The following is a 26698-nucleotide window of genomic DNA, read 5'->3' as shown; positions in this document are numbered from 1 at the left end:
GCTATCGACTACCTCTAGTTTTTCATTAAATTATTTTGGTTCCTACACTTAAATCTGAGATACACTTTGTCTTTTTTTTTTTTTTACCTTTAGAAATAAGAGTAAAGTAAAAACAACTATAAATATATTGAAATTGAGAATGGTGTTGTTAGGCATCCATGGTTAAAACATGCAGTTGAATCCATAGGTGAACCACTTCATGTCTGTCCCATCTAACTTTTATCAAGTCCTGTATTTAAATTTAGCTCACCTTTATGGAATTTTATAAGGTTTTCGTACTGAGTTTAAATCATTTCATTATGGCCTTGGTAAAAGCTCCCCTGTATGCTCGCCTCAAAAGACCTAAGAATCTGTAGAATCATTAGAAATTCAGCATCACTAGGATCCTGTTGACAGTACAAAACTACAGAACACAAAAACAATAATTTATCAAAGATTATATTATTGTTGCAGTTATTTTATTACAAGAATAGCACTGAATGCTTTTGGCAATTTGTCCAGGAAATGCTGTTATGAACTTTTTAATTTGTCAACATCAGTTTACAGTTCCATTTGTATAATGATGCCGCAGCATACATAATATATTAGAAATGCCTCTTAATTTTCCTTTCTCTGTCTTTCGTTTCAGGTATCGTGATTTTCCAAAGGTTGACAGTGCTCATCTTCCAGTTGAAACACACCGCAAATACTTATGTAACTTTCTAGGCACAATTTATTCAAATTCCTCAAGAGAAACATTAATTGAAACTTTAAAGTCCAGCCAACATGGAAAACAATGTTATTACAGAGTCCGTCATGAGTAAGTGACAATACATGTGACATTTACTACATAAATGTGTGTGTGTGTGTGTGTGTGTGTGTGTGTGTGTGTGCATGTGTGTGTGCATGTGTGTGTGTGTGTGCATGTGTGTGTGTGTGTGTTGAAAATGGAGACTATGGCTATTTTACAAAATTGTTTTTATGTTTCTGTTCTGACATTGATTTCTGTCCAATCTCATGTTTCCATATTCTGATGTGTAACAATACAGCTGTGTGTTCCTTTCTTCATATTCATTTGAATAACGGTTCAAGTAATGGCAAGGGATGTTGCTGTTAGGTAGATGCATGGATACCTGTACAGTTAGCCCCCTTGAGACTGTGACGACTAATAGGGTGGACTGAGGGCAAAGTAAGGTATTGCAACCTGAGTGTTACAGCTCTAATGTGTTTATGGATTCATATGTTTACATGTGTTGCACATAGTACCTGCACATTGTGTGTCTGTGTATGTATGTGTGTGTATATATTCTTTTATTCGTTTACTTGTTTCAGTCATTTGACTGCAGTCATGCTGAAGCAACACCTTTAGTCAAAAAAATCAACCCCAGGACTTATTCTTTGTAAGCCCAGTAAACTGGGTTAATGTTTACTCTAGAGTTTAGAAAAAAGTACTTTTCTCTTCTCTTAAGTTCAAATTCAAACACTGCCAGGTTCAATTTAAGTGGCCTTCTTCAATGCTACAGCATTTTCATCAAAACGATCTTTGTTTCTATACAGAGCAATGTCCACAGCTTATACAAGATAAATTTTTGATACTTGTATAGAAATTTGCTTGAAATCTGCATAAAGGTTTGCAATAATATAGAATAGGCTAATTTACTTCTCCAAACACAGAAATTTTATGAATGCAATGAAAAATTTCAGGGTAGTCCCAAACTTTTGGATGTTAGTGTGTGTATATATATATATATATATATATATATATAGGTAGTCATGGCAGATACTGGTGTCATGCAACTGGCATCTGTGCTGGTGGTACATAAAAGCACCCATTACACTCTTGGGGTGGTTGGTGTTAGGAAGGGAATCCAGCTATAGTAATTATGCCAAATCAGACTGGAGTTTGGTGCAATCCCTCAGCTTATCAGCCCTGGTCAAACTGTCCAACCCATGACAGCATGGACAACGGACATTAAATGATGATGATAGATGATATATATATATATATATATATATATATATATATATATATATATATATATATATATCACCCTAACAGTTGAGGGAACCCGTGGAAGAGGTAGGCCCAGGAAGACCTGGGCTGAGGTGGTGAGGCAAGACCTTCGTACATTGGGCCTCACTGAGGCGATGACTACGGACCGAGACCTTTGGAAATGGGCTGTGCGTGAGAAGACCCGGCAAGCCAAGTAAGATCGTTGCCAGTGCCCCTGGACTGGTTCTTGTGCGGGTGGCACATGAGATGCACCATTTTGAGCGTGGCCGTTGCCAGTACCGCCTGACTGGCTCCTGTAGGATTTTCGAGCGAGATCGTTGCCAGTGCCCCTGGACTGGCTTGTGCGGGTGGCACATAAAAGACACCATTTCGAGCGTGGCCGTTTTCGTGCCGGTGACACGTAAAAGCACCCACTACACTCTCTGAGTGGTTGGCGTTAGGAAGGGCATCCAGCTGTAGAAACTCTGCCAAATCAGACTGGAGCCTGGTGTTGCCATCCGGTTTCACCAGTCCTCAGTCAAATCGTCCAACCCATGCTAGCATGGAAAGCGGACGTTAAACGATGATGATGATATATATATATATATCCAGCAGTTCAGTAATATATAATTCTTATGTAGTTGAGAAGCTTGTTGTCAACCAAGAGATCTCTGATTCAGTCCCACTTTTTATCACCTTGGGCAAGTATATTCTATGAAAGCTTTGTGAATAGATTCAGTAGATGGAAACTGAAAGAAGCCCATCACATGTGTGTGTCTATCTTTGTCTTGACATTACATGATGATTGTAAATGAACATCACAATCATAGAAGTGATGTTGTTTGATTCCAGTTTTCTTTGAAAAAATATGTCTTGCCATGTGAAGTACCCCCCTGCCTGGATGTCGGTGTAAATTGGTGACAGGAAGAGCACCCAGTCGTAGAAAATTTGCCTCAACAAATTCCTTCTAACCCATGCAAGCTTAGGAAAGCGGATGTTAAATGATGATGATGACAATAATGATGATATATAATTTTGTAAAGAAAGAAAAAAATTCTCTATATTCTTTTGTATGACATTTCACATCTTTTATTATTAAACTCTCAATATTCACATTACTGGAATATTTTTGTTTTAATATGAGGATTTCCTTTCATCATGAATAACATTTATTCGTATTAGTAAACAGAATTTATTCACTCAAAAATTAGCGCCATTTCTATTTTCTATTTTTGTTTTTTGTTTTCACTGCTATTGTTATAAATATAAGTATGATAAACCAAAATCGAACTGTTCATATATGTTTCTGAACATAAACCAGAAATTATAGCTCTGCCATGTCATTTTCTTTCGTGTTTCTGATTAATTTCCATAACAAAAACTCTCAGAAGTATTTATGGGAAACTTTAGAAAAGTGTTTGAAATATAGAGCCTAAAAACAATGGCGTTGTGTTTTTTCCATTTATTCTTAAATAACTTATGGCTATGATTGCTTTCAGGTTGATCAAATGGAAAATTCTTTGTAACGATTTGCTGCTTAATTAGTAACAAAATCATTAAACATTCTCCAACGAATGTGGGAGAATGTTAATTGGTATTAGTGATTGTTACCAGCAATAGCTTTTAAAAAAAATTTGTCAATAAATGGAATAATTTACGTTTACTATACGCACGTGCACACACATATACACACATATTTATACACTCGTACATATACACATATGTATAGCGAATGTATGTATGTTCTAAGTTGTAGGGCAGAGTTTTGCATTGGGTTATATCTTCTGAAGGAATATTATTTTCCTGAAATCTATTAATTTTTAACTCTACACTGAAAACTGAGAGTAAATACTCCACCAAGAACTGCAGCCGACCCTGGGCAACGTTGCTGATTAGAAAAACAATTCACTTAGAGTAATTATGTAAACTAGTAGACATTTTGGAACAAACGGTTTCCAAGTAAATAAAAAATGTAAGATTAAAATTTTGCTTCAGGTTCTGTGGTTGCTTTTGTTTTTATGTGCATTTTTTATGAAGTTCAATTTGAATCATTTAAATTGTTTAAAAACAATTTTGAGTGAATCAGTGTTTTCTGACAAAGTAAAATCTTTTGAAAGTAAATTATTCCAAACTGAAATATGGGTAATTCAGGCATTAATAAAACCTTGCAGGGTCAGTTAGTATGGCTACAAGTGTGTGTGTGTGTGTGTGTGTGTGTGTGTGTGTGTGTGCGTGTATGTGTGTATTTTATCTTATCATTCATTTTCGAAAGTGCTCAAGATTCCATCCCTTAGACACCAAAGAAGCACATTAATAATGGAGAAGGCAGCTGCTTCCACTTGAGCTCTGCATTCCATGTATCTTTATGAACAAGGAAGCTAAGGAATTGGCAATATTTCATTTTTACAACACATGTATTACATCAACTGCCATGAGGATAAGTCTGCTGTCTGTCTTGTGGTTCCAAGAAATCTAAGGTCTGGTTTTTTTTTTTTGAAACCTAGATTCTAGTAAAAGAAGGCTACAGTGGATGGCCAATTTCACTGTTATATTTCTGGTTTCTTTGACTTGCAGTGAGAGAGGTCAAACCAACTGAAGTTATATCAGGGCTGCAGTAGGCTGACCGAGGCCTCACCATATTCTCCTGCATGCATCCCACACTACCTTTCTGCTCATTGTATTTCAACACAGCTGGATTTTCTTTGCACAGTCCACTGGAAGTCCAGTCTTCAGACAGGTTGTGTACCAACTGCTAAAGAATCTCATGCCTATTCTCAACCTGGTTTAGCCAACCTGCTGATGTCATTGCTCAGGAAGTTGTGTGCTTCTGCTTACAGACAGGTTTTGCAGGCACAGATGGAAGCTGGGAACCAAGAGCCAATAGCTGTCTTGGAAAAGGAACTGGCAGAATCCCCTCCAAAAGTACTGCCCCTGACACTCCATATATCCTAAACCCTGACCTTATCCCTAATTGGCTTCTATGCTTTTATTTTTCTTCACCCTTACTTTTGCTTTATTTATTCTTTCTTTTTTTTATCCATATTAGGACCTCCTTGCTTCCCACTGCTCTAAGCCTAATAAAATATCACCTCACCCTACTCCAGCCTACCTAAGAACCAGTCTAGCAGACTCTTATCCCCCCCCCCCGGTTAGTGACCTTAGACATCATATCACACTCTTTCAAGAACTGTATCCTTAACCTCAACAACTAACTTTGTTGGTCATCCCCCCCATTTCATTGTTGGCTCCAACAGACTTCAGCCACATCCCTGCTGTATCCTTGGGATATTCTTTTCTTTGTAACGTTACAATTCATCTGATGATTATGGTCTTTTGTAATGGAGTAATGTTCTCATTCTCAAAGGTTGTCATTACTTTCGAGACACTACTTCTTGATACACCAAACATTTCGGCTGTTTTCGTTACGCTAGCACCTGCCATATGAGCACCAACAATTTGGCCTCTTTGAAAGTCCAATAGATCTGTCATTTTGATGAATTTTAATTACCTTTTTCTGATGGTATCTGAAAAGAAACAGAAATTTTAACAAAACATATTAAGCAATACTAATAATAAATCAAAAAAACATAAAAATAAACAATCTTTTGATAGTTTTATAGATATTTCAAAATTGTGATGCTTGGTGTTTCCATTATTTTGTCCAACCCCTGTGTATATATATATATATGTGTAGACTGTACAGGAAGATGTCATACACAACAACAGGTGTAGCAACATTATTGTCAACTGCTGCAAGAGTGAAAGAGATGCCTTAGATAGAAATAATTATAGAAATATCAAATTGCTGGACCAGGTCATGAAAGTTATGGAAAGAGTTATAGCTGAATAAATTTAGTTCTAACGCAAGCATCATGCAGTCTGCCCTTTACTCTAAAGGAAAATTCTTTTGTTGCCAACTGTGTTCGTAGCTCCGTCATCTTTCTCCATTCTGTTCTTACTCTGGCTACTATACTTTCAGATCAATCACCTCTCATGCTAATTACATCTCACCAATAAGAAAAGCTATCAACTATTTCTTGAGATATCCAGGGGCATTTAAGAAAATCAATTTCCAGTGTGCTCACTGTGCATACTGCTCCAATGCACCTATCACATACAAAGCTTGCATTCTCTGTTAGTCTGCCTGTGTTCATAGCTTACCTGGGTACAATGCATGGATTTTATAACTACAACTTTTCTGCATATCAAGCAAGGCTATATCTTTCAATTTACCAGTGTCTAGTCTACTTTCCTACTTATTAAAACCTTAGTCTTTGCTAAGTTTATTATATAACCTCTTGATTCTAGGTTTTGCTATTTATCAAGCCTGGAATTTTCTCTCAATTACTGATAAATCACAAAACATAAGACTCAGTAGTAAATACATTGGCAAACGTGAAAGTTGGAGTAGCAACAAAATTAGACATCAGTTTTGAGTAGTTGAATGAGTGTATGCTTGTTTTGTGTATAACTCAGCTACTTTGCCTCCATGAGGCCCAATGCTCAAAATAAACTAAGCTTCTTTGCCTCTGTGAGGCCCAACACTTGAAAGGTGCCTTTTACATGCCACTGGCATGAGTGCCAGTTGTGTGACACCAGCATTGGCAATGACTACGATTTCACTTGGCTTGACGGGTCTTCTCAAGCACAGTATATTGCCAAAGATCTTGGTCACTAGTCATTGCCTCTGTGAGGCTCAGAGTTTGAAGATCATGCTTCACCACCTTGTCCCATGTCTTCCTGGGTCTATCTCTACCACAGGTTCCCTCCGCAGTTAGAGATTTGCATTTCTTTACACAGCTGTCCTCATCCACACACATCACATGACCATACCAGCACAGTCGTCTCTCTTGCACTCCACATCTGATGCCTCTTATGCCTAACTTTTCTCTCAAGATGCTTACACTGTCAAACATGCACATCCAGTGAAGCATACTGGCTTCATGTCTTTCAAGCCTACACATCTCCTCGGCTGTCACAGCCCATGTTTCACTGCCATGTAGCATAGCTATTTGCTTACAGGCATTATACAATCTGCCTTTCACTCTGAGAGAGAGGCCCTTTGTTGTCAGCAGACGTAGGGGCTCTCTGAATTTTGCCCAGCCTAATCTTATTCTCATAGCTATGTTCTTGGAGCATTCACCTCCACTACTAACTTGGTCACTTAGATAACAGAAGCTATCTATTACTTCTAGCTTGCCCCACTGGCAGCTGATGGAGTCTATTTTCTGCACATTTTATTGTACCTGTACATCTTCCACATTCAAAAGCTAGTTTCCCTGTTAACCTTCCTCTGATATTGCTACACCTTTTATGTGTCCAAAGCTTACATCAGGTGCTTGTTAATAGGATTTCTACCTATGTTTTTCTGCAGATCGAGCAGTGTCATCTACCTGAAGGGATTTGTGAGGTCTGCTTGACTATGTGGTCAATGCCAGGTAAACCTGACTGGTTCCCATGCCAGTGGCACGAAAAAAGCACACACTATACTCTCGGAGTGGTTGGCATTAGGAAGGGCATCCAGCTGTAGAAACATTGCCAGATGAGGTTGGAGCCTGGTGCAGCCCCCTGGCTCTCCAGACCTCACTCAAACCGTCCAACTCATGTCAGCATGGAAAACGGATGTTAAACGATGATGATGATGATGATGATGATGATGATATATATATATATATATATATATATATATATATATATATGTATGTATGGATATATGTGTGTGTGTCACTTTACCAATCTCCTGCTTCCAGCCTCTCTCAACCTATCCCTAAACATTTTCAAAAGACCCATTTCTCTCACCCACTCTCCTTCCTCAGATTCTGCTTTCACCTCAGCCTCATCCCCAAAGATTCCCTTCCCACTCTTGTCTCTAACCACTTCCTTCCTTCCAGTCAACATCTGCAACTGTTAATCTAGGCACATTTTTTATCAGTCCCCCCCCCCTTCTCAATCTATTTTCTCTCTTCATCTCTTTTCTTAGAAGATCATAAGCTCAAAATATCAAAGATGCTTCCATTTTTTCTTGAGGTCAAACTAATACACCATGTTTGTTGTTCCTTCATTTATCTCTGACTTCTGGGCTTTTTTTTTTTGAGCTTTCTTTTTTTGTAAAATTGATGAACTTGTTGCTATGACTGGTGTGTCCTGGAGCTCCTGCCACCAAGTTTTCAGCAAGGAATTGCAAATGAAAAGAGTTGTAGCAAAATTTGTGCCTCACCTGCTCATGGAAGATCAAAAACAGTCTGGACCGATCCATTGCTTCAAATGGTGAATACTTTTGAAAGCAGTAAAAGTATAAACATGAAAAACTAGGTGAATAAAATAATACTGCAAAATCGCAGTTTCTTTTGGGTATCCCCTTGTACACTGAGATCATTAATATTATACATACATATACACACATACAATATGTTTTGTGTCTCTGCTTGCCTTTGGGAATTTATTGTGTTTGTGTGTGTGTGTATGAAGCTGAAGCTTCTAACAAAATCAACTCCCTGCCTGTATCAATTACTTTTGTTTTCGTTTGTAAACACAAAAATTCACCTGTTAATGTGTGTGTACGTGCGCACGCACTAGAAACATATAGCTGTGCATGCAACTACAGTTTTGTATGTATGAATGAGTAATTTTTTCCATTCTTTTCTTTCGATTTGTTGATTTATTTAGTGGCAGTTCTTTCATTGTCGGATAGCTTTTCCCCATTAGTCTGTGCGTCTGTGCCTGTCTTCACTAAAATTCATTTACAAGAAAGGATATGCAATGAAATTATCATCATCAATGATACTTGAAATATGTGTATCTGCAGGCTGAGGCTGTTAAGCACTGGAGAAAGAAATGTTCAGTCATTTGTCAGGAAGTTTCAACTAATTAACTTATTTAGCTATTTATCTATTAGTTTAGTCTAACTGATACAAGCTTCATAAAACAAACTGCTAAATGAAATTATGGTCACCCTAATGACTTTTAATCATCTCTTCAGAGTCATTAAAACTGACTGCCGCCATGTCATTTAATATGTTTTTTGTTTTTTTTATTATTCTTGCTTGGCTTAAGCAGTTTTTGTGTAGCCATAGCTGTCTCCATAGCAACTGTATCATGTGAACTCAAGGTCTGTGCAATTTAAGCCATAGACGTTTCACAGATGAATGCTTTCTTTAGGCTGGTTATAAAACAGTAGAAAGCCAGTGAAGATCAGTTATAAGAGAATCTTAATATCTCTCTCTCTGTAATGTGCTACTAAGCCACAATACATCAGCTGCCGAACTGTAATGTATCATCAACATATAAAACGATGATACAGAGAATCAAATTCTACTTTTCTTGTTAACTCTTGCACTTCAGTCAAGAGAATCTCAACAAGAGTAACTAATAAATCAAGTGTTGTTTCTGAGAGGTTTTGCTGTTGAGTTTTGTGAAGGGAATGAAATAAATTAAATGCATTACAAGACAGCTTTGCTCTTTTAAGCTGTTAATACTTGACTCTTTTAGAATCAGTATTAAACCATATTTATGATTTTTACAGATTAAAAGCAACAAAACCAAAAAAGAAGCTATTTTCACTTTTAGATATTCAAAATTGATTTGAAAAACAAAGGCATCCAGCCATAGAAATTGTGCCAAAGCAGACATTGGAACTTGGTGCAGTTCTCTGGCTTACCAACTCCTATTGAACTGAATGAAACATTACACGAATATTAAAGGAGATAACAAGTCTCCCTGGAAAATTCCTCTCTTGATGTTAACTTTCCCTAAGTCTGTATTACTTGAGTAGAGGTCTACTTTCCATTTCCTCATGCCAAAGCTAATTAACTCTCTGATGTTGTCTCCTCTACTGGATATTCTCAAACATTCACTCACCTATGAGTGTGGAATCATGTCCTAATCTATCCATGCTATTGTTAAATTTTTCTTTCACTTCTTTTAGGACTGCTTTGTCTATGTATAATAGATTATGCATTCCTCTTACCTTCTTCCTGAAACCTTTCTGTTCTTCCGGAAGTGAATTCTGGTTAATCATGGTGCTCGTAAATACATTCTGAGAGCATTCCTATTAATAGCTTCCCACACTAATGCTAAGCAAGTGATTAGTCTATAATTACCAACTATATTGCCCTTGCTTTTGACTTTCGTAACGAGCACTGTTTTCCCTCTATTCATCCAATCAGGTATTATTAATCCATTAAGGCAATCCTGAAGTTGTTCCTTCTGTATCCCATGTAAGATCCTAAATTTCTTTAACTCGTACCCTTGAATTGAATCTGGTCCTGTACCCTTCCTGCTCAGCATTCTTCCTTATACTTTACTCATTAATGCATTTGTTAGTTTTAGACCTGGCTGCTTCTCACTAACTATTTCTTCCCTCACTTTCTTTAATCATGCTGCACCTCTATTACGATTAACTGGCTTATCCTAAATATCACTCCAGAACTCTCTAGTTTCTTCTGCGTTAGGTTTCCCATCTTCAGTAGTTTCTTCTGCACACTTTATTTGGCAATAAAATTTCTGGTCTGCCTCAAACAATCTCTTTTGTTGATACTGATCTATTCTTTTCTGATATCTAGAAAACTCACCTGTTTTTGCTATGATATGCTGTTTCCGCTTTTCCATTACTGTCTCAAAACTTTTCTCTTTGACTAAGTCTTTTTTCTCAGCAGAACATTTAATCCTTGTGTTTCCTAACATCTCCTGTTCCCAGGCTTCTCTTCTATTCATATCTTGTCTTAAAGCCTTCACTTTACTTTCTTACCTCCCTTCCCATATCTGCTCATCCCCATTCTTTCCTTGAGAAATGCCTCATCCCCTAATAACTACTACCCCTCCCACATAAATATCAATAAGTTAGTGTCGCCTATATTTTTTAGTACCTCTCCTACTGATAACAAAATCTACTTTGTTAGTCATATCTAGCAACTTCCTTCTATCAGCATTTTTTAATGCTGTTAATCTTTTCTTTCTTCCTCACTCATTACTTCCTTCGACTCATCTAAAATCTTCTGATCTTCCTCACTTAACTCACTGATGTCAATTTTCCCATCCTGCTCAGTGATTCCATTATTTTTCATTGGTCTACTTCTTGGTTTCTTTCTTTTTTAGTTCTCTTGTGATCCCTTCTGCCTCCAACTTGTCATTCACTTTTTCCTCCTTATTACATTAGCCTCGTCCACATGTCTCTGTTCTGTTACTTCAAACATCCCCTTTTTACCCAAAGTGTTAACATTCATTTTCTGTAACCCCTAATTTCGGATTCAATTTCCAAGTAGCACTGCATCATTACCCTGTTCACTTCACTTGTCCATTTCCTTCTTCTTCTTCTTCCTCCTCCTCCTCCCTCTTCTTCTTCTTATTGTTATTATTATTATTATTATCATTATTATATTATTTCACTTCTCAGAGCTCTCAGTCTTACTCGTTCTGGTTGGGTCTGTGAGAAAATATGTTTTCATACCCACAGTGGGATTTGAACCTGCAGCCCTCAGATTTCTCCAGTACACTCTCCACAAAAGTCTGATACTCTACTGACAGAGCCATGCAATTATCATCATCATCATCATCATCATCACTACTACTACTTAGTTGCAGAAAAGTCAGAGAGATTCAGAAATTACTATATTTATTTACTTAAATTCCTTGCATCCTTCAGCGCATCAAATTCCAGTGCCTTCTAAGATTTCCTCATTTCTTCTTCTTTTTGTCCTCTCTGTAACTGATCTCTTGATAAGCACTGCTAATCTCATATATGTATTTGCAGTGAAAAATAAAATAAATCTTGAATTCTACTTTTAACTCATTGTTCAAACCCCAGCTATTAGCTGCTCTTGCTAAGTATCTCTTATCGTATCAGTCAATTAAGAATTGATAAATTAACACCAAAATTCTGATATTACTTATTTCAAGCAAGAATAACTCTGCCATACTACGCTCACTTCTCAGGAACAATTCCAAGCATAGAATCTTAAACTCACAATCTTCAATGATCTTTCTTGTATGCTTCATAATCTGAATATTGCTAAAATTACATGAAGGAAACTTGAATTTGCTTTGACTTCAAAGAAATACTTCCACTTTCATTTCGACAAGCCCCAAACAATTTACTCTATTATAGTGTACTGCTTATATAAATATCTGACAATGCACCCTCTAATCACTGACATCTTACACTACATGAAGGAAATCCCACCTATCTGATTGATAGATTCTCCTTTCTTGGAAACCTTATCAAAGCTTATCATTGTCTTGTATTCTCCCAACTTATTCTAATGCAGCTATAATGGTTCCTACTTTTTTTTTTCCAGAAAATTACCAATTCCCTTCTCCCCGTTTTCCTTGAATCAGATTACATTTATAGTTGTACCTATATTCTTGCATATCTTCATCCTTATTGTGGGTTTTGTTACCTAATTCCTAAATCAAACATTATATCTTTCACTTTATACAATAATAATTCTACCTTACACATCCACTCTGACACAAGCAGCAAACCTCTATATGATCATTAAACCTGCTAGAAATATCAGCCTCACAGCCCTCAAATCACATCCTATTATCTAAAAAAAGGAAGTACACATTAGATTTTACTCACTGTTTAGGGTAAAATGGAATGATTGCAGTTGGAATGGCTTTCATCATAAGTTTTCTCAATAAGGTTGAGCTGGGGGTTAAACAATTACAAGAGCAACTCTTACATTCTTTGCTTCTTTTCTGGTTTGCGAATGGAATGTCTTCCGTTTCCGCTCAGAGCATCAACTACCAGTTTGAAGTATTATGTGAAGAGAACCCAATCTTATTGATTCCATTTCGATCTTCTTATTCCAAAACCGCTGGCCATGGATGATATGATCCTTTTGGTCTCTTATGGGTTTGCATCATTGAACAGATGCTGTGCTGGTTGACCCATAAACCCCAACGGACTCGAATGGGATTTGAACTTAGAACATAAAGGAGCATAAAGTCTGAAATCCAATGAAATTGGTGATGATGTCAACCCAAGTGACACCACCACTCTCTCTCCTTCTCTTCTTTCCCTCTCTCTCTCTCTCTCCTCCCCCCACTACTGTCAGATTATGTAAAAGGTAGGAAACATTAGATTCTTCTCTCATCACTGAAATTAAACATATCAACCTGTTCCAACAGGATATAATAACCTAATACCACTAGGTATTTTGACTGGTGCTTTGCTAATCCCTCAGCCCCTGTTATGTATAGTGCCTTTCATTCTCGGAATTTTGTGATAAGCAAAAAACAATGCAAAAGTTGCCTATAAAAACAGCAGATGGTAAATTGGTTGAGAAATACCAGGAACCAAATTAACATAACAATAATTGAATGACACTCATAAACGAATTTTATTAAGTACTTAGTGTCAGATAAATATTTTTGCTACACAGTTTTTTTTTTGTGTGTGTTTTTCTTTTTGTTTTCTTTTTTTGTGTGTGTTTTTCTTTTTGTTTTCTTTTTTTTGTGTGTGTTTTTCTTTTTGTTTTCTTTTTTGTTGTGTGTGTAGTAGTGCTAATAGCTTTGTTGCTCTTGAGTGAGAAGGAACCAGCTGGCAATGTTAATCACTAGTGTTATAGAACATTATTGTCTGGCAGGTCTTTGGGTGATTTCATCAATGGGAACAATGAAATAAAGACAGGAAACAAACGACAAGGAAACAAACCTCTCAAACGATAATGGGGAGCTATTTAACAGTTGTGTGAATAAGCAAACTAGCATTGATATCATTATTATTATTATTATTATTATTATTATGTCTTGCAATTAGTGTTGATAATCGCTGTTATATACTAGAGATGGATAACAGTCAATGATTTGTTTAACAAAAAGTAATTGAGAGATCATTTCTAATGAAGATTGGACTGAAGTCTTAATGGATTGCTGAGGTGGATTCTATTATAAGAAATAAAACATTGGTTGATATTGCAAACGGTAAGCAATCAGAAATTGGTAATGATACAGTAAGACATTTGGTTTGAGGTTTAATGGGTGATGCAGTGAAATACACAGCCACAGTTTAATGTGCTGGAATACGTTGCTACAGTTTCATACATTTTAATGCTGTGGAATACACTGCAACGAGGTGCATGCTACAGTTTAATGCACTGGAATATACGGCTGCAGTTTTATGCAGTGTTATATAATACCAAGGTTTATTGCAGTGGGATATAACTGTTACTGTTTAATGCTGTGAGATACTTTGTAGCAGTTTAATGCAGTGAGATATATTACTACAATTTAATGCAGTGAGATAAAGTGCTACAATTTAAAGCAAGTGAATCTACTGCAACAGTTTAACACAGTGACATATACTGGAGCAGCTGAATGCAGTGAAATGCACTGCAACAGCTAATGCGTGGAAAAGTACTGCAGCAGTTAATGCATTAAGATGTAATACAGCTACAGATTATAAATAAATGTTTGTTGTTTTTATTATAATAAGAGATATTACATTAATTTAATGTAGTAACAATTTATACTTCACAATTTCCTGTGAGAGATGAATTTAAGGTAGAAAATAGTTAAGACTTGAATTGTGATGTGCCATTCCTCCAACATATAATGCTAAGATTATATATGCTTGTCGTAAATCTTGTAAATAGAAAACCAAAATATAATTGAATCCTAAATCTCTAAAGTAATTTTCATGTTTGCATGTTTATTCAATGGTCTTTTTTATGGCTGTTCGTCTTTGTTTGTCTATAATATATGTAGCCTATGTATATATAACACCACACATACACACACATATATGTAGATACTTAGATAATAGATAGATAATATTCACAAATATGATATATACAATATACTATAATATATGCATATGCATCATGCATATATATATATATGCAGACACATGTATATACACACACATACACACATGTATATATACACACACAGTTAATTTAATATATAGTGATTGACTGCTTGGTGCAGTGGTACATAGAATTTGACTGGTATCTCTGAGGTACAGAGCTTGGTTTTGTGTAGCTGCCTACTGGCAATATTTCTGGTGCCACATAAAATGCACTCATTCCAGTGCTACATAGACACACCCATGCCGGTGGCACATAAACAGCGCCCAGCACACTCTGTAAAGTGGCTGGTGTTAGGAAAGGCATCCCAGCTAGAGAAACTCTGCCAAAAAGATCCACACTGTTGCCATAGTAACAAAGCTAAAGCACAAGGGGAAGCTGCTTGGCAAAGGTTGCCCTTGAACTCTGCTGTGCATGCCCACTAAGTTTTAACAGTCCAGTTCACTACTGCTTGGAAGGAACTTGTGTAGTGCTTGGAAGGAACTTGTGTAGTGTTTGATTGTCGCATTGACCATCACAGAGAAAGTTGTCATGGCAATACCTGCTCAGAGGCCTGCAGAAAGTATATGAGGAGTCTGTGAGCCACACACAAGTGTACAAGGGGTTCAGATGTTTCCAAGATGGCCAAAAAAATGCTGATATTGACGAACGCTCTATATGCACATCGCTGTCTATCTACTCCTCATTTCGAGCATTCAGTGACAACATGAGTCTTCAAAGACAGTTGCTCCCATAAATTCTAAAATAAAATTTAGGATTTATGGAGGGTCAAAGTTGGGAACAAAAACAGGACAGTGGAGACATACAAGGAAACCGAACGAAAACAAACATGGAGGGTTGTTAGACCGACACACACACACAGATACACACCTGGTTTGTACAGTTTCTATTTATAACATTGCAAAGCATTCGGTGGCCCAGTGCTTGTCCAGTGTACTACTACACAGTAGGACTGAACCTGAAACCACGTGGTTATAAGGCAAACTTTTAAAGCACACAGCCAGAATTTTACCTTCTTCTCCACCCACCCCTCATCCACACACACACACCCTTCCTTACAGATAACTCATTTGCAAACTGGCTGTAAAAAGTTGATAGTTTACAGAAAACAAATGATTAAGTTTTGCTGGAAATCCATGATGATTATTTCATGGAGTTAATGAGTTGGTGACCCTAATCTCTCCGCATTCCTCTCCTTCAACTGCCACAGATATATTAGTGTCAGCAAACATAGAACCAACTTTTATTGGTTAGTTACTCTTTTGACTCTGTAGAACTTTTCTCATGGACTTCATTTTGTTTCTTTTCAATACTAAATGCATCAGTCATTTCTCTTCTCAGGCTTTCACTTACATTTTATTTACAGACCTCTCTTACATTCCACTCATTTCATATTTGTTCAAATTTCCAAACTGCATTTGCTTCTTCTCCCTTTTATCACATTTTCCCTTTTTTTATATTTATTTATTCTTTTTTTTTCTCCTCCATTCTTTGTTCTCTGTTACTCTGGTTTAGTTGTTTACCTTTTTGTGTGTTGACATCGGAAGGTTTAGCTTCTGCTTCCTTTCCATTTTTTACTTTATTTATTATCATCTATTTATTATTTTTTTTTTTTTTGTTTAATGGGTAATGGAAAAGTGTGTATGCCTGGGAGTCTGGAACTCTGGGTTTCTAAAGCAGGGCATGCAGTTTCAAAGAGCAAAACTAGGAGATTGAAATAGAATACATTAGCATGTAGGTACCCTTTTTCAAGCTGTCTCTTATGGACAAAAAGAAAAAAATGGTTTTGCATTCACACAGGAAACGTGACTGTTGTGTGTGTGTGTGTGTGTGAAGGGTTAGAAAGCAAACATTGCTGGAAAGCATTGGATTTTCTCTGCCTATGTCATTGGAAGTTTGACATCTTGTTCAGTGAGACATCTCTTCCTATATTGTGTAAGGTTTCCCAGTCAAAGAGAGGCAGTCAGTTTGGGAAAAGAAGGGAAATTTATCTGGTAATTCTTCTCTAATATGAGATTTGTTGCTCGTCTGAATAAAGCTGCAAAACCCTAAAGATTAGAGTTAACCCTTCAGATTATGTTTAATTGAAAAACGATTGACTTCCCATGTTTATCAATAACTCTTCTATTTTACAAAATACAAGGACCCCTTAGTTTTATATGAAAATCCAAGATTGATTGAATTCAATTATTCAGAATGCTGAAAGTACTGCTCAAGGATGCTCATATTTCTCCCCTGCTCTCTCTCTCTCTCTCTCTCTCTCTCTCTCTCTCTCTCTCTCTCTCTCTCTCTCTCTCCCTCTCCCTCTCTCTCTCTCTCTCTCTCACACACACACACACACAAATTTAGCCGGAAGGTTTTGGACATCCAACCATGGCAGACAGTGGAGTTTCGTGCAGCCCTTTGGCTTTTAAGCTCCTGTCAAACTGCCCAACCCAGGCCTGGGATGGAAGATTGGTGCCAAATGATGATGATGATTTGCAAAGTTCTGGACAAAATGCTTGTTTATTCTTTTACTTGTTTCAGTTATTTTACTGCAACCATGCTGGAGCACCGCCTTTAGTCGAGCAAATCAACCTCAGGACTCATTCTTTATAAGCCTAGTACTTATTCTATCAGTCTGTTTTGCTGAACCACTAAGTTACAGGGACATAAGCACACCAGCGTTGGTTGTCAAGCGATGGTGAGGGGGGGGGGACAAATACAGACACACAAACATATACTCACACACACATATGGCGTGCTTCTTTCAGTTTCCACCTACCAAATTCACTCACAAGGCTTTGGTCAGCTCGAGGCTGTAGTAGAAGACACTTGCCCAAGGTGCCATGCAGGGGCACTGAACCCGGAATCATGTGGTTGGTAAGTAAGCTACTTACCACACCTGCACCTAGTTATGTCTCTTAAATTCTAAATTCCTGTCTCAATGGGATTGGCTTTAACTTCTATCCTGCTAAACTGACAGTGAACAGCTGACAATGTAACACATCTCCAGCAATTGGTGCAGAGTAACGAAAACATAATAATTACATTATTTACATTATTTACATTAAACGGATATTTGTTCTCATCTTGTTTGTTGTTAATACAACATTTCGGCTGAATATACCCTCCAACCTTCATCAGGTGTCTTGGGGAAATTTCAAACCTGGGTTCTCATTCCTTAGGTATTTTTCCAGGTCACTGCTTGGAATCAAACTCAGAATCTTGGAGTTAGTAGCCCACACTCTTAACCACTTCACCATATGCCCGTGGGTATAATGTACATAATTCCTCATCTCTTATAGAACATAATAATTGTTTCTAGAATAAGGAGAAGAAACCTGGCAGTTTAGGGGGGGGGGGGCAGGGTTAGGGTTAGTCAATATCATCAACCCCATTACATGACTGGTATGTTATTTTATTGACCCCCTCCCCCGTCCTTCCAAATGGATGAAAGGCAAAGTTAATCTTCATGGAATTTGGTCGTAAAGAACCAGAAGAAATAACACAGCACATTTTTTTTCCAATACTCTGGTGATTCTTGCCACCTTTAATAGTAACAGCAACAACAGCAACAATAATGTTGACATGAAAATAATGGATTTGTTCTTTTCAATGATTGAGTTGAAATCTTTGAAGCTGACAATACTTCTCCATCTGTTACCAAAAAATGTCTGAGAATTATTTTAAAGCTCTATTGAAAACATTAATATAACTATAAGTATCCATGTTATTAACATGAACAACAATCTGATGATGTATGTGAACCGCTCGTTCGCTTATAAATTATGCAACAAAGATGAGCTTAAGCATACTCTGTGTATAAAATGCATACTTGATGATGGCAAGGCTTTGTTGTCATCAAAGCATCTTTGTTCAAATGACTAGCAACAAGTTTTGAAAAACACCTAATGAGAAAATCTGCATGTCTCATTAATTCCTTAATTAATTTACAGATAATTTATTTACATGTATAATTCATTTACACTCATAATTGCATTTGCAAATTTGTGTTGAGTCACTTTCAACATAATTTACATTGCAATATTTGCATTTGCTGTTTCTGCCTTAATTGACCAGATTTATTATGATTACAAAAGAATGCTACAGGTATTTCATAATATCTCATTACGAGAAGTAAAACTACAGTGAAAGAGATCAGATTGTCATCTTGAGGGTGATCTGCAGCATCCATGCCTGTTAAAAGGATTACAACTGGAATAACGTTAATATCTAAGATATTTTAAATATGCAGTATTTGTAGATTGATCGCTAATTTGTGGGGAGGGGTAAGTCAATTACATCAACCCCAGTATTCAACTGGTACTTATTTTATTGACTCCAGAAGGATGAAACGTAAAGGCAAACCCGGCGGCATTTTAACTCTGAATGTGCATTTTGCTCAGCATGCTAACGATGCTGCTTTGACTGTATTTCTTTATTGAAACCATATTCAGTCTACAGTTCCTTTATGTTGGATATGGTTTCAAAAATTAGAGATTATCTGGAAAATATCTTTATTTCAAAATCAAGATGAACTGAATCCATTTTTATCTTTTACTCATCTCAGTCATGTTTCGACTGGGGTCTGGGAAGCCAGGAGGCTGCACCAGGCTCCAGTCTGATCTGGCAGTGTTTCTACACTCTGAGAGTGTAGTGAGTGTTGTTTTTCAAAATTAAGATTATAGATTAACAATGTAGACAAATATGTATTATGTTATGGATTTTGGTTTTCAGTTTCAAAATTAAGCTAAGAAACTGTTCAATATTTCTTCATGCTTAGAAATATCAATATTACATCTTGGTTGTTGATATTGATATTGTATATGTTGATCATCCTTCATTTTGTACAATAATTAGCTTTATTGCTTTCTTTACGTCTTGATTAATTGTAACCATTATCAAATAATTCCAGCTCGTCTTAATTTTGAAGAGCCATAATGAATTTATAATAAAATTTACATCTAATTAAACACTCTAAGAAAGTAAAATCTGTCTTTTATGGACCTCTCTCTCTCTCTCTCTCATTAAATTCATTAACTTCGCAATAGATTTTAACAGGTGACTGGATTTTAAATCAAAGCTATAAGTTCATTAAACTACACCAAAGCACTAAATTAGTTGTTGTTCCCTTTTTTTAGGGTGGGGCCTAGACCAAATTATATTATCATCAAGGGTGGATGTTCTTGCCATGATAATCTCATCATTTAAATTAGATCATGGGGCTCCAAACTTAAAAGAATATAAACTTATATAAACTTGTTTGGTATATAAACACCTGACATCTGGCGAGCAAGTCAGACAACTTTAGAAAAGATCTGGGATTGGTTTAATTTGCATAACTGTTTTTCGAGCAGATGTGTTTTATTTATTTTGTTTATGGATGGTTAACTTCCTTTGTGTCCACCCACTCGACTCTAATTGAAGCTGGAAATTCCACTTACTTTCAGCCGAGTTGATTAAAGTAAGTAATGCACCTCATAAGAGGACACGTGGCTAAACTCATGACCTTTCTGTCTCGCTCTGTGCTTCAATCATTCACCTGGCATGCAATTCAATTACAGTGTGCATATGTAACAAAGCAAAGCTGCCTGTTTAGCATAAATAATTTATTAGGCAATTAATAATTTTGTAATACAATGTGTGAACATTATTTAGCCAATGGTTCCTGGGTTGTTTTATAATAAGATTGTTTTGTGTTGTAGCACTTCTTTATAGCCATTCATTGTTTAATATTTCCTTGTTTTTCACAAGTTATTTTCAGCTGATGTGTTAATTATTCCTCGCTTTTTAATGCATTTCGCTAATAATTCATTCTGTTCAAAAGGCTATATTTTTTTTTTAAATTGAAAAATAAATTAGTGAGGAGAAAAAATAAAAATTTGAATAGCAAACAAAATGTAAATGAATGTGTATACACTTTGTATTACAAAAAATATTTATACAACAATATCAAGAGAAAAAGGAGAGGATGAACAACAAAAAGTGATATTTTGTTGCTATTGTTCTTGGGTTTTGATATATTCAAGCAATTTTGGTTATCTGATAACACATTTATTGGCCATCACTGAAAATGTTACTATTTAATCAGCAGTGCTGCTACCACTATTGATATTTGCTGGTTGGAAATATGACAAAAAAAAAAAAGGAAAAAGAAAACAGGGATTCAAATATGTTTATGATAAAGAATTATTAATCACTTTGGAGCCTGGTGTTGCCATCCGGTTTCACCAGTCCTCAGTCAAATCGTCCAACCCATGCCAGCATGGAAAGCGGACGTTAAACGATGATGATGATGATGATTACACAGACAAGCTGGCAACCTAAAAACATTAAAAAAAAATGTGATGGTAGACTAATACTAAATGGCTGGTATGAGAACCAGGAGAACTTTTTTGAATGGAGTGGTTTGCATGGACTAAATAAACAATAATATTCATGTCAACAAGATTGATTGATGTAAGCAAAAAGGAAAGTGAGTAGATATGTTGGTGCAAGTTTATTCCATGTTAGCTGCTCTTCATTTCAAATGGACTCTTCCATATTCTCACAAAGCTCTTTTCAAAAGTTGTTTACTAATCTATCTCACTGAATATATTAGCATCTGTGTATCTTATGTCAGACTCATTTCTTATCAATCTCTGATATAAAGGATTTGTTGTTGTTATGCTTTGTGATTATACTTGACTGAAAAATAGAAAACAAAAATTTTGCATTACAATTTCAAATGAATATTTGTTTTCTTTTTATATTTTAAATTTTAAAACATTTTGAAATAAGTGGCTAAACACAAACTTGAACTTACATGAAGCATTACACTGGCACTTCTGACCCATTCATCACTCTACCTTTCCTCACCTTTATTGTGTCCAACACCCTAAGTCTCCACAATAACCACTGTGCTCAGTCTTCCCCACCCATAACCCCTGAATATTGCTGTCCCCCCACCCCAAACTTTCTCCCTCCTTATGTGTCCTTCCTTGCTAATGTCAACAGTCAAGCTGGAACATTAACTACATCAATCCCCCTGGTCTTGAAACATGTGTATAAACATGGACACTACTCCTCCCCACCCTTACCCAGCAATCGAATAAAAAAAAAACCCTTAAGTATTATTAGTATATGTCAACAAGTTAGCATATCCCATGATTCAACTGACTGTTGAGACATATCCTATTCCCAAGAAAACTACTGAAGAAGTATTTTCATTGTTTCTATTTGTGATTCTCCACCAAAGAGTAAAAACCCACTTGGATCAGTTTGGAAGTGGGCATAGCAATGGGTTGTGCAATCTCCTGTATACTGTTTGTGTGGCAATGGAAGCAGCAATGGTCTGTTCCAAAAGAACTTGGGTGAGGGATTCCAGATGCCACCCTCTAAAAGGCCTACGTGGATGATACAGCAGTAGTACATGTCAACAAATTAGGGGATTTGATGAGGGTTATATCGTTATCAGATTCAGAACTGCTTTTGTTTTGTGCTTCTTTAAAGCTAGATTTTAACTTTCAGGGTCAGGTGGTACTCCATCTTATTACTAATTCTTTTTTCATATGTTTTTATGGTAAATGATATTAGATTTTGGAAGCACCAATTTGCGACAGAAAAATTGGAATAGACTCACTTTTGTAGACATGTTTGAGATTGAAAAACATTTTCAGAGAATTATATTGCTTGCAATAACAGATATTAATGTTTTAATGTTGTCAACCTAACTTATTTTGGTGCTTATTGCTAAACAGTTTCTCAATCTACAGACACAAAATTTGTATCATTCTACTTTTAGTAATTACAAATGGAATGATAAACATTGATTTGTATAAACCTTGGTTATGTGTTCTGCTTTGTTTTGTGTTGTTATTTTTACTTGAAACTACTTGACGTAAGTTGTGCACTGCTGTTGTAATTACGTATTTGTCTGCATGCTTTCTGAACATAACTAAAGCACCTATTATTATAGGGATTGTTTCTGTCTTCAGTTTCTACATTAGGGTTATCTATATTTAGAGATCTTTGTATTTTAAGACTTTCTCCATTTCTTTCAAAGATACGCTTTTATTATGGTTACTATTATTGTTGTTGTTGTTATTGTCATTATCCTCATCATCATCATTATTATTATTTATTATTATTATTACTACTACTACAGGTGGAGCCCTAAAGAAACTGAAGATTCTCGTGACGATTACCTGCGGTCTCTAGCCCAAAGTGATTTGACACTTAGTCCTGTTGGAGTAAATACTGAGTGCTACAGAATATATGAAGCATTATCTTATGGATCTCTTCCAGTTGTCGAAGATGTAATGACCTCTGGAAACTGCGGCCATTCAGTTTCGTCCAAAAATATTCCTCTACGGCTGCTAAAAGAAAGCAAAGCACCTTTTATCTATGTTAAACACTGGAGTGAGTTGCCTGCTCTTTTAGAAAAAGAGGCAGCAATGAGCCAAGTACAGAAAGCAAATCGTCGAAGGCATTTCATTCAATGGTATGAAGATTTTAAATCAAAAATGAGAGATGTTTTAGTTCGGACGTTACAAGAAAAATTTTTTTATAATAAAATAAATAAAATTCAATAATATATACACCTGTTTTAAGGTATTTTGTATGGATCCTTTCATTAAATGTAGTCTCTGTTCCAAGGGACGTTTTGTTTTGTTTTTTTAATTTTTTTTTTTCTTTTAAAGAATGGCCTTTTTTTGGCCTTGATGGGTGCCCTTTGTTGGCATAATGAACACTAGATGGCACTTTTAACAAAATACAAAACAGCAAGTGATTACTGCGTTAGTAAATTACAAAGATTTTTATTTTTAAGTAAATCATAACATTTGTGATATCAAAACTGTTATAGTAAGTCCAAAATGATTTCCATTTTGCTGCTTACCCTTTTCTTCTGGTTTGATTTAGCTAAACGTATAACTAAGGCTTTCTGTTCAATGTTTTAAATCCTTGAAAAACAATCATCACCCTTTCTCCTTAATACACTTCATTTCTTTTCTTTTCTTGCTCATTTCATTGTTTTATTTAGAGATTCATTCAATATTTTTTGATAAAAGCTAAACATATACAGTAGATCACTTCCATACTGGAAACTTACAATAAACATACCATTTCTTTTTCTTTGTCTCTTTTTCTTTATATAAGTATATATGTGTACATATATATATATATATATATATATATATATATATATATATATATGTGTGTGTGTGTGTGTGTGTGTGTGTGTGTGTGTATACATATGTAAGAATACACAAATATATATATTTACAAGACCACCATTACAAGACAGAATAGGTTCTCTCATGGGTCTCAAACCATGTTTGTCTCACACACACATATCTATGTGGTGTTATTTCTGTACCTTAACTGTAGTACTAAGCATTCTCATCACTACTAGGTTTGCTTTGGTTACTTATCTCTATCAGTTTGTGAAGTCAGTCATTTGAACAGGTGTTACAAAAACTATATTTCTTTTGTGGAGTACATGTTAACTAAATCTAAACCAATTTCAGCTTCTAAACACAAACTGGAATCCACACTTATACTGTATGTGTGTATGTATGTATATATATATATATATATATATATATATATATATATATATATATATATATATATATATATATGCATATATGTATAAGTACATTAGCCAGCACTCCCCCTCTTACCCCTCCTCCCAAAATCTATCCTTCAGAGATTCCCACTCCTTCAGCAACTCAAAATGCTCATTCTTCTAATCTTTGCCAGGTTCAGATTGACTTAAGCCATTTGGTTTTTCTTAATTTCTTTTTCACATTCTAATAAGTCTGTCAAGTATTAAAATTTATTAAACAGCATTAGTTAGAAATTTAGTTAAATTATATTGCATCTTTTGAACTTTGGAAATTAATAATCTATGGAGGATATTTAGATTGAATTTCTTGAGAACTTAATGCTCGTATGCTGTGAAATTCCAAAAGTTTTCTTAGATCTCTTAAAATAAATGGACAGAATATTAATGCTTTACATTAATAGCATCCATAGTTCACTTATAAAATATGTACTTTTATGTCTACTAATTTTTCCTGTTCCTATTCCTTAATATTCATAAAATGCAACAGGAAACATCAATTAAATACAACCAGGCAGTATCAAGTTGTCCTTTTATTTATTTTTCATCTTGTGCTGACTGAGAAGATATTTTTTAAACTGCTGTATTATTATGAATAACTGCAAAAAAACTACATTTGAAGCTCCCCCAGGGTATCTTATTTTCTTTGAAGATCAGATCACAAAATACAATTCAGCCTATAATTTTTTTAATATTCAGATCAAAATATTTCTAATTTGTTGATGATGTTTGTTGTTTTCCTTCTCTTTAAAACATTGTAGCAGCAAAATGAATAATAGTTATTATCATTGAGTTTCAATGAAACGTAAGTATTATGAACTTGTGGAAACAGAAGTGCCATAAACTGAATGCAGGCCTTACAAATTTTCTCTTTCATGACTGCTGCTTTTAAAGATAAATTACCATTTGAAAAATTCTTGCTTTTCATCTTCAGAATTATTACAAAGAATACTATTTTATTTTCAAAATATTCCTCTCTAATCTAATTTGTTATGAAATGTGTGAGGTCTTGTCTCTTGTTGGATTCAGAAACACTGTTAAGTTGTTAGTTTAGCTCATTTCATTTCTAATTAATGCATCTTTCAAAATAACATATATATTCCTAATAGAAATTGCTTTTCTTATGTGTTGGGTCTGGTGTTTGAATGTTTGCAGACAAATCTTCCTTGGCTTCAATGCAAGTATAACAGAGATCTCCATAATTATAACAGTAAACTGTTTCTTCCTTTTACACATGTTAGCAGGTGTTGCTATGAAATATAATTTTCATTATACAATAAACACAAAAATTAATTTGTATTCTGTTTAAATATAGGGACTATAAATCTATTTCTATCTATCCATCTGTCAATATATACATACACACACATGCTTGTGTATACATATTTTATATACATTGCATATACATTATGTGTGTGTGTGTATATATATACACACACATACATACTTGCATATATATATATGTATATATTGTATATAAATTTGTGTGCACCTCTACATACACACACACACATCTAGCAAAAAACATTAAATGGAAACCACTTAATGACCCGAATTGTCTGAAGGCATCACTTATGTTTTGATAAGTATCAGTTCAGTTATTGATATTTCTCTAAAACTCAACATTTTCCAGTTTAAAATGTTTTTTTTTTTTAAAGTTTTAATTCTAAAAACAAAGAGAATTATACTTGCTATTGAACCTCTGGTGCTGCCGTTACAAGTGTTGTGCTTTGCTGCTGTAGCATGACATGCATCAATCAACAAATTTAAAAGGAATTATTTCTTCCATTTAATGAAATTATTTCTGTGAAGACGAGGATCTGAGATAACGAGTGACAGTCTGCATTGGTAATTAGTGAGTATAGATGGTTACAAAATGAAAAAATGTTGGCAGAACATGTACCATCAGGTACAAGTACCAAGTATTATAAGATCTCTCTCTCTCTCTCTCCCTTTCTTTCTTAAAGAATTCTGCTCAGAATGTTACACTCTTCTGTTTCCTCATACCAGACCAATATATTCTTCAGTTGGTGTAGTGTTTAGTAGAGCATCTTCATTCAACAGACTGTGCACATGTAAAAAGCAAATAGAGAAAGGTTTTTGTAAAGAAGCTTTATAAACAGTTGGTTCAAAAGTTAAAAATTAATTTAATAGATTTCAGGATTTCTAAACGATTAGATCAAATTATACAACAACAATTTTAAATAATGAAATATGGCTTCACTGCCTTCTCAAAAAAAAATTTTATTTTATCAATTCCTGACAAAAAATATTGTGTTCTAATAAATATATAAATATGTGTGTATGTGTGTGCATGTACATGTCTGT

At 35.3% G+C, this 26698-nt stretch overlaps 1 protein-coding gene across 2 annotated transcripts in view; it reads left to right on the top strand.

Moving 5' to 3' along the window:
• LOC106874473 (ribitol-5-phosphate xylosyltransferase 1) overlaps positions 1 to 23349 on the top strand; it is a 435359-nt gene extending 412010 nt beyond the window's left edge. For both annotated transcript variants that reach the window (XM_052970898.2, XM_052970897.2), the window contains 2 exons: positions 629 to 799; positions 22910 to 23349. In XM_052970898.2, coding sequence (XP_052826858.1) covers positions 629 to 799; positions 22910 to 23336 — 598 coding nt within the window. In that variant the 3' untranslated portion in view covers positions 23337 to 23349. The remainder of the gene's footprint in view (positions 1 to 628; positions 800 to 22909) is intronic.
• The last annotated feature ends 3349 nt before the right edge of the window (positions 23350 to 26698 follow it).

Source organism: Octopus bimaculoides, chromosome 9, assembly GCF_046866305.1.
Source record: "Octopus bimaculoides isolate indiv1 chromosome 9, ASM4686630v1, whole genome shotgun sequence".
NCBI classification, from domain to species: Eukaryota; Metazoa; Mollusca; class Cephalopoda; order Octopoda; family Octopodidae; genus Octopus; species Octopus bimaculoides.
Note: the sequence above shows the minus strand (reverse complement) of the source record. Positions and strands in the feature narration are given on the sequence as shown.